General features: G+C 44.9%; 2 protein-coding genes across 8 annotated transcripts in view; one reads left to right on the forward strand and one right to left on the reverse strand.

Annotated features, from left to right (window-relative positions):
* Nucleotides 1-536: 536 nt before the first annotated feature.
* fut4 (alpha3-fucosyltransferase) lies at nucleotides 537-3,344 on the reverse strand. 4 transcript variants are annotated; one of them, XM_029843227.1, is made up of 2 exons: nucleotides 2,606-3,344; nucleotides 537-1,788 (listed from the first exon to the last, which is right to left on the reverse strand). In XM_029843227.1, the coding sequence occupies exon 2, from the start codon at nucleotides 1,697-1,699 to the stop codon at nucleotides 575-577; it is 1,125 nt and encodes a 374-aa protein (XP_029699087.1). In that variant the 5' UTR covers nucleotides 1,700-1,788; nucleotides 2,606-3,344; the 3' UTR covers nucleotides 537-574.
* A 3,984-nt stretch (nucleotides 3,345-7,328) lies between these two features.
* cux1b (cut-like homeobox 1b) overlaps nucleotides 7,329-14,594 on the forward strand; it is a 52,979-nt gene continuing 45,713 nt past the window's right edge. The window contains exon 1 of one of the 4 annotated variants that reach the window (XM_029843908.1): nucleotides 7,329-7,574. In XM_029843908.1, the coding sequence (XP_029699768.1) occupies nucleotides 7,512-7,574 (63 nt within the window). In that variant the 5' untranslated portion in view covers nucleotides 7,329-7,511. The remainder of the gene's footprint in view (nucleotides 7,575-14,594) is intronic. The other 3 variants (XM_029843909.1, XM_011608357.2, XM_003968408.3) reach the window with 3 other exon arrangements.

Genomic DNA, 14,594 nt, shown 5'->3' on the forward strand with positions numbered 1-14,594 from the left:
TTTTCGTCTCTTTGACCGATAAAACTCCGATTTACCAACATTCATGACTTGCAGGGCCGACTACTATTACTTTTCCATTCTAAGACCTTTTTAGCGCTGGACATAAGCGTCAGTGTCCTGCACAGAGGTGTAAATTTACCTTTTCCACACTGCAGCCTCTTCTAAAGGCTATTTTCAAAATATGCTACACGTTTCTTTCCGCTTCAGCCAAGAATCTACTCGGTATTTGACCCAAGGGAATGTAAGAATGTAAGGAAAATGGGCATGCTGAGTAAACATACACACAGGAGGATGTGTTAGGACTAGTTCTGATATCCAACACCTTTAGGGTCAAACAGGCAGTGATGCCGGCATGCGTGAGACACCCTTAGAGAGCAAAGGCCACATCACGTGCAGGTGCACTTTGAGGGTCGCCTTCCTTACTTCACAGAAGCTTGTAACGTGTTACCGTGTTGATTATATGAGGGTATTTTAGCGTGTTTCAAATGTCTTCAAGAGGTTCAAATGACAGGAGCGGAGTCAATCACTTCTAAAAATTCAGTGGTTTATTTTAATGTTATGCGTTTATTTGATTTCACGATTTAAACCAGTGTGCCAAGTCTTTGACCACATTAGTTCTGCCTCTGGTCCTCCTCACCACCTCGCAGGCCTTGCAGTAGTGCTCAGTCCAGAAGGTGGGCCGGTGTGTCCGGTAGCCTCCTCTCCAGCTGAGATGAGACATGAGCAGGTCCGGCCTGCGCCGGAGCATCAGCAGGTACTGCGCCAGCTCACGCACTGTCGCAAAGTCATCCACGTGGATGAAGGCCTCTGGGGGCAGTAAGCGCTCGTAGTTCTCCCTGGATGGACCCAGGACCACTGGAATTGCCCCGGCCTCGATGGAGCTCCAGAGCTTTTCTGTTATGTAGTCGGTGTGCTGAGAGTTTTCCAGCGCAAGGTAGAACTGGTAGTCGCGGACCAGGTCCACCACGTCCCCAAAGAACGCTTGTCCAGCGCGCCCATACACATCCACCCTGAGGAACCGCTGGAGCTGCTTGTAGAAGACCACCCGGGCGTGGGACTCACTCCAGTTGCTGACGACCCAGGCCAGGAGGCGCGGTCGGATCAGTTCATGGGGCGCAGGCGTCCTCAGATACTGATCAGAGTTATAGGGGATGCCGCTTCTGAGCGTATTGGGTATCAGAAAACCGTACGGCAGGAATATATCGGAACCCCTCCGGTAGGTCAGGGTGAGATTAAAAATACCCTCAAAAAGCTCCAAACCCGGTGAGTGGGTGGGGGATTCATAATTCATCCAAATCCACTTTTGCGCAGCTGGTCGGAGTTCCTGTGGAAGGGCGGTGCCCGTGATGATGTCCCGGTGGTGGACGATCACAGCATCTGCCTCTCCGTACGCACGCCTGTCATCGGTGATCCTGCACCCTCTAATCTGATAGTGCTCCAGGCAGTCCCCGAATTTGCTGTAGCGTCCGAACGGGTGGGACCAGAGGAGTATTGTCACCACGCTGTTGTCCTCGGGGATCTGGCTGCGGGAGTTGAGGTCAATCGGCCCCTCCATGTCGAGGAGGGACATAGCAACAAAGCCCATGACGCAGAGGACAGCCAGGGAGGGAAAGATGTACCTCTGCCTGGGATGGAAGCATGGAAATGTTCTCCGCACTCTGTATCTGACCCAGGAACAGTGATGGATGGAAAAACCCATCAATGTCGCCAAAGACTCAAACGTTGGACTAGTGATGAACTAGTGATGAACGTCCTGGCTGTGGACAATCCAGGACACGCCAGATGCAGCTGTGGATGATTCACAACAATGAGCCGGTCGGCAGCAAAATTAAACATCCGGGCACGGTGCTAGTTTTCCTTTATTGTCACATCATGTCATGCATGTCACAGTTGAATCTGAAAACAAAACACAAGGTTAAAAATTAACTTCCTTTCCAGCACATGAGCTCATACGCGAAAGGTTTCTGCCACCTCATCCTGCTGGAACATATGACTCATCGTTTATCAGGTATTAAAAGACTTTTAATCATTATGGGTCAGACACTGTCATGGACGGGAATTTAAGCCCTGCAGAGGAGGCCGGCAGCCATTGTCAACTATGGTAACCTCAGTGGTGAGAGACCTGAAGGATGTGTAGAGGGGAAACGATGGCCGCTCACTTCCTGTTAGACGTTTAGTTTCAGTAATTGAGCGATGCGCTCTGTTGGGATGACATTGCAATTACAGGTTATATTTTGTAAACAGCAACACCATCAGTCAACATCAGCACCTCCGAGCTCCGAGTGCAGATCCTTTCATCTCTCATCACATGTTTGTGCATATGTATGATTATTATAAACAACGTTTTCAAGACACCAAATGTAACATTTCCAAGTCCTGCTTACTTTGACAGCAGAGCCTGACATATTAATTTAAAATGAGGTTTACCAGAAGGGCCTTTTCATCCCTTAATGCCTTATGCATTTTTCAGTCTAATGACTCTTTTAGGCTTTTGGAGGTCAAAAGAGACCTTTTTTTTAAAAGGAGAAAAAAAACTTGATTGTTATTTAATGAGATATTCGTTCTAAAGTCCGATGGAACATTTTGTTTTTTCCCAGGAACTCACCGTGAACTTTGGCGCCTCGATCATGTGTTCGGATCAATTAATAAGTGACAGCGTAAAACTGATCCCAGCTGGTGTCTCCTCCACGGTGGCGTGGAATCACGACGTCCTGTTCATCCAGACGCGCGGAAAAGAGAGCTTTCTTCAGCTGCACCGCTCAGATCTATATTTTTATGCGTGTGAGGTGAAAGGAGCTGTTGTGAGGCCCTTCGGCTTCTCAGGCACTTTCAGCTTGAGTAAACACCTATATATTGGACGCGGTGTTCTTCAAGCCGGGGCGAGGCAGAGGTAACTTAGAGAAACCAAACTGGTTTTGTCAGCTTGACCCTGTGTAAATACAGTTCTTCATATAGTAGAGGAGCTGGGCGTGAATTAAATACTGGAATAATGTCGCTTTTTTGCAGATTGACATTAAAACTGATGCCCTACAAGTTTCCAAACTCCAAAACAAATTACGCTCTCTTACGTGTCAAGATGATAAAGACTGCATTGTAGCCTCTGTTTACCTCAGCCGAAAAGGGTTACACTTCCTTCACCACTGGGTGTCTCTCTACACAAACACAAATCCGGTTAGTGTGACGCGTTCAGGGGCCTGCAAATAGAGTGACGCGGGGCTTTTTCTCCAGACATGCATGTTTAATTTGGCCACTGAATAAACATTTCACTTGGAAATTAGTCAAGCAGAAGCCGGCCTTTAAAAAGGTTTGTCTCAAATGTTTTATTTATTAAACATGACCCAGCATTTCCACACTCTTAATATGAGTCATTGCTTTGATTTGGTGATCTAACAGTGACAGATTGCTCTTTGTGTAGTTGTGTCAGCCATCTTTTAGTATTATTATTACTTTTATAATCAAATCCAGATAAACAAACGTGAGATGGGAAATCACCCAATCTTTCGTGGGCAGGGCAAAACAAGGCAAGACTGGGAAAACATCATTCCTCCTCACAGACACGGATGCGTCATGAATGTAAGCAGGTAAAAAAAAAAAGGAGACTATGAAGAGTGGGAGGAGACGAAGCAACCAGCGTGCGCATCTGTGTTGGATCCTCCTTTTCTTGGTGACACACAATGACTTTTATACACCGTGGTACCAAAAAAAAAGAAAAGAAAGAAATCTAAGTGTGTGTGTGTGTGTACATGTGTGTGTATGTGTGCGACTAGTTATCCCCATAAGAGGTTGTGTATTCTTTCTGCATTATTTATCCTCCCTTTCATCTCAACAGTTCTATTTTCAGACCATTATTTAATGTCCTGCCTGAGGTTATCTCCAGTTAGGAAGATGAGCACAGCAAACTCATAAGTTATAGATGCCTGGTGTGGCTGGGCTCTATAAACACATATATGTCTTTTCTGCAGAAGCAGAGGCAACTGGGGTCAGGATATGACACACAACTGGGGTTTGTTTATCTTTGTCAGAGCTGTTTTATTTATTTGAACCTGGGCAGCAATAACCTTGTATGTGTTGTTGTTATGTGTTGAGAGCCGGCGATGCTGCATTTAGCTCGAGTTACAGTCTGGAAGATGCTCCATGCGTTGTAACTACGTTGGTCTCATTTGCCCTCTTCTCTGCGACAGCATCTGACATCTTACCCTGCTTAAAATTGTTCCGAGAAGCCTCCAAACACGTCTCACTTAGTGGCTCAACCGTCTCCATTTGTAAGCGATCTGGTCTGAGAGAAGCATTTACTTTTTGGATGGGACTCAGGGATCTTCCCTATTGATTTCCTTGTTTCCTTTTTCACACACTGAGGAGAAGGGATGACTCAATTGGGCCCGAATGGTGAAGATGAGTATGCGGGACAGACACAGAGATGATGAGGAAAATAAAAGAATGGGGGGAAAAAACAGGGTAAAATACAGATTAGATGAGGAAGTGGCAGGAGGGGCTGCATGCGCTGGCTGATCAGAGGGGCCCTCCCTGACCCCTGACCTTGATAATGACCTCAGAGGGCACCGATCAGGTCAGAGGTTGTGTGAAAGTGCCAGTGCGGCGATTCACTCCACTGTTGGGTGATGATGATCTTATGCAGCCTCCCCAGACTGTCTGACATGATCAGTGTTGGTCTCTGCCTGTAGCTCCCGAAGGGCCACGCATCTATCTCCACCACGGCACCACAAGGCCCACTAAAAGCACCTTGCAGGCACAGTCAATGAGGAGGAAAAGGGACACAAACAGAGAAGAGCTGGAACGCTGAAGGACAGAGAGGCTGCTTCAAGTTTGTTCCTCTACCACTGTTAAAACTTTTAATTTCACCATTGACGGCAATAAAAAGGCAAGCAAGGACACGCTTGAACCTACAGGTGCAAGGAGCACAGTCGTCTGTGCGAATGGATCAGTGGCTTCCTCCGCTCTGACTAGCACTGTACCACCTCTCCTGCCTCACATGAGCGACCACTGAAACCCATTTTGCCATATGGTGTACAGCGGAAAGTCCCTGGAAGAACCAATACCGTTAAAAACAATCATGCAGCAATACTCCCAGGGTTAGGATGCAGTCACTCATTGGCAAAGCCTGATGTGAGACAAAGTTCATATGACGTCAAACACCTCCGCGAGCGGTTACGGGCCAGCCTTAAGAAGAGAGTTATGTGTTTAAAGTTAAAGCTAAAATTGTCAATGTTTTATTAAGCACGGATGTGCCGGTAAAAATGCAATACAGTTTATCAAGTAGAGCAGAAGGATAAGTGAGGCCAACGTCATTCATCCAGCGATGTAATGGTTTTTCTTGATACAAAATTCATGTCCAGAATTGCAACAGCAATATCATTTTGACATCCTTTGGTGTTGCTATTTGTATAGTAATGACATATAAAGAGCACACGACAAATATAATTAAGGTCACATCACAGTAGCAGCATAGTGTTATTATTCAGTTACTGAAATAAAACTTGTTTATTTGATAAAAACGAGTGCTATATGATAGTGCAGGGTTATATTGTGTCATTTTCTGGTGAGAGAAAATGAAAGAAATTAGGCAGCCTGGACACCAGGGTCAGTAGTGACCTACAACACAGATCGAACGAGACCTGTATTTCTGGTTTACCTCGGAGACAAGTTAAACAAGTCATCGATGATCCTGGAACAAAAGAAGAGGTTTGAATTTAGGATTCATCACTACATGTGCAGCCTCACAAGCAGTCATTGTGCCTCACAGTGCCGACCATTTGCTGTTTTTACAGACCATAAGAATTAATTGACACTGGCAGGAACAGAATTCATGCTGATTTTATCACGGCAAATCTCATGAATCAGCTCCTCTGTTGCATATTGTGTGTGACTTTAGAAACAGCATGCGAGTGGGTCTTATGGTCAAATGAATGAATCCAGCCTTTAATTTACGGCATTGGCACCCAGTTGTATGAGTGATTGTCTATCCTTGGAGTATAAAATAAAGCAAAGCTTCTCAGGACAAATATCAGTTGATGACTATGAGCACTATTCATAGCCTGCAGGGGTGCAGTCCCAAAATGGATTCAAATCAAGTACTGACCAGAAAGTTAAGCTAATTGCAAGCTTTAAAATGGTCACCTTTGTATCACACCACGACAGTGAAAGAGGTGTCATTATTTATGGCAAATTTCTGGGTTATTTTTACTAACTGCAATGAAAGTGCGGAGGCTGTAAAGAAATACGCATTATTGGGGAGGAAAAAAATGACTAACAAATATTATTGTTAGAAGCTTTTATAACCCTCAAAATGTGAATATGGGCCACATGACACCAAATTATATAGAGGAAGTGATGAAAGAAAAGGAAAAGAAAACGACATGTAAAACATAAAGGGCATATGCAATAGAGTAAATGGAAGGCACATTCTGAGTCTGGATGAGAATAATTAGAGCTTATTTACACATTTTCAAGCTTGGATGGGGGGGTCATAGGCAGACGGTCAGTTGCCCTGCTACCTCAGCAGTGGCGCTCAAGGTCACAGCAACCACAGTTAAACTTGGCCATATACCTGCAGATCAGTGGGGGTGGGCTGGCACAAGCACACTTGGTCTAGGAGTTTTTTCAGTTTTATAGATTTTACAATAATTAATGCAGAGATCTTTTTTTAAAAATTAAATCGTTGTAAATAACTCCCCCCCCCCCCCCCCATTTGAAAAAGCTATTTAGAGATGTCCAAATGACTTGCAAAATATTTCGTTGTTTGATGTTGATTTTGTTTGTATATATCAAATTATTTTCCACAATGGAAAACAATGAGCAAAAGCTCAGCACACACAAAAATATCATCTTCACAAATTCAAGATTGTAAAATAAGTTTAATTTAAAAAACACCATCTTGAGCCCAGAAAACAAGTAAATGGAAAATTAAAAATAAAATACACATACTCTGGATATTTTTTGTATTTATGGCGGGGGGACTCCCTAAATTCCACTGTTATATTAGAGAATCACTGATTATTGATCCGCATTGAATGAAACATTCGAAGATGTGAATTGCTGTCACGTCTCAGAGGACACATTGGGGCTAAATGCTCCTGGCGGAGTTGTTGTTGTTGTTGTTTAGCTATGGCTTCCAAGTAACCTCCTGCTATTATTTTGGTGTGATCTTTAGACTCCAAAACAGAACGACCATCCAAACCACGGCATAACGCAGAGGCTTGTTCGGCGCACAGGAATGCGTTTATTTTTACCGAATTTAAAGAAACAGCAATTTGACGAGGGCTCTGTTATTTACCTGTAATATTTGTATGTTGATAAAAGGCTATTTAAGCAATTATAATGGCGTTATTAAGGCGACACTCCTTTACAGTGAATCCGTTCCGTATATCAGTGGTTGCCAGGGTGAGCGGCGCGAGCCATCCAGTCCGGGTATTACGGCCAGCCGGTCCTCTCCACTGAACTCCAACCCTCGCGCTCTCTATCAGCATCTCATTCCCATCTCAATATGTCTCAAGATGGCGGCCAATGCAGGATCGATGTTTCAATATTGGAAGCGCTTTGACTTACAACAACTACAGGTCAGTTCTCCCTCCGTCCCTTTCCACCGGCCCCCGCTCGCTTTCGCCGCGTCTCGCCCGTCGGCGGCGATGTTTTGTGTTTTTCGGCGGCCGCCTCGTAGGTGTTTGGGAAGAGAATTCAAGACCTCTTCCTCACATTGATGAAAGTGGCTCTCTCGCTGATCAGAAATTGATCCTCTTTGTTCAATTCAGCATCGATCGGACACCGCAACTGGGCAAGCCGGGGCGACGCCGCGGGGATGCGCCCGCATAAAAACAGAATAGCCGTGCTTTAGCGGAAAGCTTTAGCTTAGCTATCTTTATTGCGTGTTGAAGAACTTTTACCGGAGCGAGTAGCCGTAGTTAGCCCGACGCTTTAGCCGCTGTAAGGTTGGATAATTTGGGGGAGAGGAAGAAAAAAAATAATAAGTGCGACTCATTATACGGTGGCGCTGTGGTGACACCGACCGTTGAGACGAGCAGCTCGGCCAGACAACAGCTCTTTGCTCGCGTCTTTATGCTTTTTTAAGTGTCACATCGGGAAGTTTTATTCCGATATAAAAACACGTTAGCAACACGGTCGGCTAGCGGTTTTGGTGCAGTTTTTGAAGTCCGCTCGGTGAATGATGTTTGATCAACTCGGTCGGGTTTCCTATTTTGTTTTATTTATTTTTTAATTCACCCCCCCCACCCCCCCCCTGACGGCAGTGAAAAAGGGTTTTCACCGAGGTTGCGACGCCTGGGTGAAGTGGATGTGACGGGACGTTGTTTGCTGACGCGATTCATTAAAACGGACTGGAAGCACGGAATACCTTTTTGATCGCGACCAACTCCAGAAACGTGTCCGTCTCACGCACGCCTCGGATCGTCGGCGTGCGCCGGGAGAGATCCACCGGAGAGGTGGCGAACAAAAATATTGGGGCCTGTTCAGTGTAAGGAGGAGGGTTGTGGATGTCGGAGCGTGTTTGACCCGTCACAAGACGCGCAGACAATGGCTCTGTTGTGTTTCCCCCTGGCATTTAACGCGCATTTCTGCATTTCAAATCGCAATTTATGAATATTGGCAGCCCGTTCGTCCTTGGTGATTAACATAAGATCGCAGGCTATGTAGGCTAGCCTAATTGCTCATACATGTTGTAAACTGCACAGGCTCGGGATTTAAACTTTTATTTAGGTCACTGTAGCCCCTGAAAGGCGAAGACAAAAGGACAGTGAGCAAGTCTTCCCAGCTGGCTTTGTCTTACTTATGCCACATCATCAAGGCTTCACTTCTTCTATTTATTTGATCATGTTTGGTCCTCCTCCTCATGCCCTCTTGTTCATGCATTATGTAAAAAAAAAATTGAAACTGTTTCTCCCCCCCTACACACACACACACACACACACACACACACACTATCTATCTATCACTCCCTCCTTCCTACTTCCCCTCATCCATCTCTCCCTCACCTCCCCCCCAAATGCGCTTTTAATTTTTTTTCCTCCCCTTTCTCTCCCTTGGCCCTTCACCCTGCTTTTACCCATTTCACCCTGTTAAAGTGTGTGTGTGTGAGAGAGAGAGGAAGGAGAGAATTTGTCTGAGTTCTGTCTTTTTCATGGATTGACTGCCAGCACGGACAGTGAAGGCACTGCCAGCAGCCAGGACATGAAAAATGCATCGCATAAGTTTGTGATAAGGCCCTGGGTAATTATGGCAAAGGCCCCTATCACAAGCGATTAGTCAGGACAGTGAATCTGAGCGTGTGCAAAAAGCCTGGCGGTTGGCAGGCCTGTCTGCAGGATAGGAAGCTTGTGTGCGTGTGTGTGTGCACGCAGGACTGCTCAGAACATTCACTGTCTATTATTGATGACATCTTATTTACTCTGCCTCCCACTGAGAGGCTCCTAGAGGAGAGCCTTCAGAGAGGAACCTTTTTTTTTTTTTGTCCTGCGCACGTTTTGATAATCGTGTGGGGTTTGTTTGATATCACGGTCCGCATGCGGCCTTGTCAACCAATTTGGTTCTCCTTTGCTTGGTTCTCGCAGTTGATCGGACCGCGCGTCCTTAGTTTTGTAGTTTTGAGACGCATCTGTAAGGAAATGTGTTTTTTTTTAAATGTTCTTTTGATGAAAATCTAACCAAACCTAGACGTCGGTAGCTTTAAGCCGTCGTAGCATCTATTCCTCAGGCTCTAGCTGCTGATGTTCATTAAAATCCTGTTTGATCAGCGTGTCCCTTTCCTGTGTGGGAAACCAGCGAGCTAGGTGGTTGTTACAGGACAGAGAGTGCTTTGAAACGGCACGGCAAGCTGTTAACTTGTCTTCTCTGCATGCCCCCCCTGCCGCCGCCACCAATACGAGCACAAATGGGTGCAACAGTGATGCTTTTAGCAAGGTCTCGCACACTTGCAAAATGGATCAGTGATTCAGAGATGATGGCTGGGTGACAGTGAATTACAGATGGAGGAGGGTTTTAACGTCTGTAATCCCCGTCCGTCCATTACAGAGTTGAGTTTCTTTAGAGGGGATCATCACTCTTGTCTCCTGTTGTTGGGTTTTTCTGTTTTCTCCCTTTTTTTTAGACCCATTCTAGCAGTTTGCCGGGAACATCGTGTTTCTGCTTGAGAGCGGCGAGAGGTGGCGCTTCATTATGAAACCATAAACAGCCAAAAAGCAACTAAACCTATAGTTTCTATTTGCTGTGTAAGCTGTGTAAATGAAGAACAGACCTTCTCCACTGGATGCTGCTCTATATTTGGGCATAATTGCCCGCTTCTCACCTCATAACCCTCTGGAACTCTGTGCCCAACAGCCATTTTGAAAAATAGTTTGGAATGTTGGTCTACTGCTTAGGAAAATTGATCTGTAGCTTGTCCCTGTTCCTTGCCGCCTAATGGGTAAATTTAGGAAAAGAGTTTGGTAAGTTGATCCCACCGCTATGGTCACGGGCAACCTGAGTGGTTTAAATCTCTCAGCGACCGGCCTGCTGTTGTCTGTCGGAGTTTTAGTGTTAATTTATGAGCGGCTTGTCTAAACTCACTGGTGGGATATTTTTACCCCTCTGTTGCTGCACAGGCTGGGGGAGCGCAGAGGAAGGGGCATCACGTCATGCTTTTACTCCAGCCAACCGCTTCTCTGCCCAGTGACAAAACCTGGCGTTGGGACTGAGGTCTCACTGTGTGGCGGTGGGCGGTGGGCGGCGAGCAGCTCGGCGTGACTCGCAGCGAGGGGCGAGTGCACGTCAGGACTTTGGGCTGCCCTCCGCCGCTTCGTCCGGACTGTGTCATCATGTCGTCTGAGAGCTCATAGCACAGCCTTAGGAACACGACACCACGTAGGCCTGAGAAGAATGTGCAGTTCTTGGAAGATTGGGGGAGAAAAAAAAACTGCAGGTCCTTCTTATCAGTAGCTGATTCTCAGCAGAGGCCCATACTCCCCAAATCATAAGTTATTTAGTGTACGTCGAACTCAAGGTCTGCTTTCTTTCCTTTCGTCTTCTTCAGTAGTTCACTTGTTTAGTGAAGACTCGGCCTACAAGTCAATAATTGATCATTGAGAGCGGAATTTTGACTGAAAGATTTAAAGCAGACAATACCCGTCCGTAAACGGCAAACAAAATGAAATCAGGTTGGTTTTTAGGGGAGCTTTATGCAAACGTGTGTGAAAATTGCATTTGTTAATATAATCATTTCTGATAACCATCCTAATATTCAAAAGTTTTAATGACAAGAAATACCTGTTTTGGCCGTGATGATAATAATAGCAGGAGGTTACTTGGTAAATTATACATCCAGCATGCATATTATAATTCACCCAAATTATTGAGATGAGGAACGAAGAAAATGGGTCAAGTCTGTTCGCTCAAGTCTTGCCTTTTGTTGCGCTAACCTTTATGCATTCTTGCACTTTGACTTAAAGCACCGCTGATTACATAAAGGATTAAGTTGCATTAAAGGTCTGGAACTGAATGGAGCCCCTATAATAAGATCAGTTAATTAATCGGTATTGTTTGGGTGTTTTAACTCGACGTTTTTAAAATGTAGCTTCAAAGGTGGCTCATTCAGACTCATTATGATCATCAACCATTGGGAGAAACTCACACCCCTAATATGTTTGGTCACTATTAGACTTTCTCTATTTTGTGTTGAATAATTACTTTGAGATTTATACATAATTAATTTGGCCAATTTATTTTCTGACGTCAAAAAGAGCGCTACCAAAATAGCATCCATTTTCATAATGTAAATGGCTTTTACGATTCTGTGGCCTCTTCATTTACGTTAGGTTAACTCAAGGGAGGTTCCAGGAAAACTCTAAACTGAATGGATCTTGCAGATTCAGCCAAAAGCTGCCCAATGTTACACAGTGAGGATAGAATTACGAAGGAAAACATATTGGAAAAGTATCCTCGGCGTTTCTACACGCAGGGAGGTGGACTTTTTAAAGGCCGGGCCGGTCACCTGATCCCGACCTGGAGAAGCAGCTTTACAGTCGCTGGAGAAAAATAAAGGTGGAATTTGGGGATATTCTTGGGCTCCAGACCATGGTCATTACTTTCAAATAGCTTTCATCCACGCTAATAAAACCTCCTATTAATTAACACTTTTCTTTGTCCAAATGGACAGAATCCATCCTCATAAAGTGAAGCTAAATGTCTCCACCTCATTTCCACCACGTCTGTGCTACTTTGTATCTAGTGTGGTGCAGGTAACGCCAAAATATAAAACTTTAAAACTTGGTTTCCCGCCTCTTTGGCTGCACCAGGGCAGCATCGAGTGTCTGGTGTCGTAGCATCGAACGGTACGAACCAACCGCTCAGCTATAGTCATCACCGGCCGAACTTTAGATGTGATATGAAACCTCTGTCAAAACGCTTTGTCGCTAACCAGGCCGAGGTTTCCTGCCAACGACCACGGAGCACAGCTAACACTTCGGTGAGACCTGCTTTCAAGTGGGAGGCATTATTTACAGACCCACTCGGAGTCTCTCACCTACAGCACCACAGAGGTTCGCCATATCTCATGACAGAAGGCTCCATTATTCCGCTGCTCTGTATTCCAGTAACGGGAGCTCAGTCTTCAGAGCTGAGTCTCCCGGAGCTCGCTTTGGAAGTTTTATTTGCCGTTTTCATTAGCTTAATTAAGCGCTTATTAAAAAAAAAAGAAAAGAAATTCAGCTGAGAAAAAGCAAAGGAGAATGTGTGTTTTTCCCCCTGCAGACCAGCAGCAGGATAAAATGTCTGAAATATGGTTTTATACTGATTTATGTGTTCACCAAATCTTTTCCATGGAAGTGGTCTAATTAGGGCATTGCACATATCGACACGTCATCTTACTGAGAATTTATCGACACGATGCACCGAGTATCTCGTGCAGCGAATAAAGCTTTTCTGAGTCTCCTAGACTTGAAGAGAAGCAGCTGAGAGAATCAAAAGTTCCTCCATTTGTTGATTTTCTGATGAAGCAGCAGGCCAAGCATGCGTAAGAGTCCCAGCAGTTTGACTTTAGGTTTGAAGATGTTAGCCTGGAAATATAAACAGAGGCAACCGACCAAAAAATATGTGGTCTCATTTCCACACGTTACCACAAGGTCATAATTTAGACCAACTGAATAAGGTTGCAGATTTGGAGCCAACATTTCTGACAAAGTTGGCTAACTACAGCGCCGTGGTTGTTAATCAGTGTGTTTTTCGCCATAAAACCTGGTAACGTGTTTTTGTTTGTTTTTTTCCATCACATGAACTGTTGCTGTAAATGATTTATATAACCGAGGTATTCAGCGAACACCTCACCCTACCTAATTTTAGGGTTGTTTATCTCGGTTATTAAAGACTCTGCTCTAAATAAGGCAGGAGCCTCTTTATGCACCCGATCCCATGTCAACCCATGACTCCAGTATCGGTGTCTTTTTTAGATCATTGATCATTCGGTATTGAATTTTAATGTCTGTTGGTGTGTCCTAATGCTTTAGGTATTGAATTATGATATTGGCATGGGCTGGTGGCCTCAGGATGGAATTATGATATTGGTGCACTGCGGGCTAATGGTTCTGAGTATTGAATTATGATATTGGTGCAATTTGATGGCAGGGGGATTGAATTATGATACGGCTTGCTATCTGCTAATAGCTCGCTCTGTGTAATTTCTCTGTCCATCAAAGCGCTGGATCCATAGCTGGCCGAACAGTCACGTCAGATGAGAGCAGCCTTCAAAAATCGAGCCTCTCTCATTTGTGTTGTGCATTTATTGAAGGTGCCAAGAGAATTGAACGAATGGAGATTTTTGCTAATGCTATTGTAGTGCAGCTAGCTCACTTGGCCGTGTTACTTTAAAGAAAAAAGGGGTGGATCAAAGCTTGCCTGTAGGATGATGATACGTGTAATGGCTTCATCGCGCGGGCTCGGAATTGACGTGTTTACAAAGATGTTAAAGTTAAGTAATGGAATTGAATTAGCTGTCAATCTGAGCTAACTCCATTGCTGTCAGGGTCCACACCTTTGCGGTGTTTATGTCAACTTAGCTTATTCCCATTTTGGTAATTTATAGAAACCAGAGCCGCGATGGTCGCTCTGCCAACTCGCAGAGTAAATGGACGACCTGCTTCTGTGTCAGCCCTCTAAAAATAACACAGACTGCCGGCTGGGCTCAGCAGAAAACTACCAGCGATTATGATGATTCAACTACCCTGTATTTGCAGGTGGGTGTGTGTTGGATAGAAAGGTCGGAGAGTTTTTTTCTGGATAAATTGCTGCTGCTTGTGCCACTATACAGTCGTTACCCGTTTGATGAATTATGAACGGGAGACGGGTCTATTTGTGATGATTCACGTGCGGTATATTATACCTGCACTCAAACTCTGAAAATTTATAATCCCTGGCCATCCTCAAATGGAATTCTGACCTGTCGGTGGTATTTTGACCTGAGCAGCTGTCAGGCTGGAGCCAAAGTTCAGAGGTGGTCTGACCCCTGAGTTGACTCTGTGACCCGTCCTTTCTGAATGGCCAAACAGATGATGACTTTACCATCTGTCTTGCCTTACATGGCGCCAGACTCCTTGAACTTG

Source organism: Takifugu rubripes, chromosome 11 (assembly GCF_901000725.2).
Source record: "Takifugu rubripes chromosome 11, fTakRub1.2, whole genome shotgun sequence".
NCBI lineage: Eukaryota > Metazoa > Chordata > Actinopteri > Tetraodontiformes > Tetraodontidae > Takifugu > Takifugu rubripes.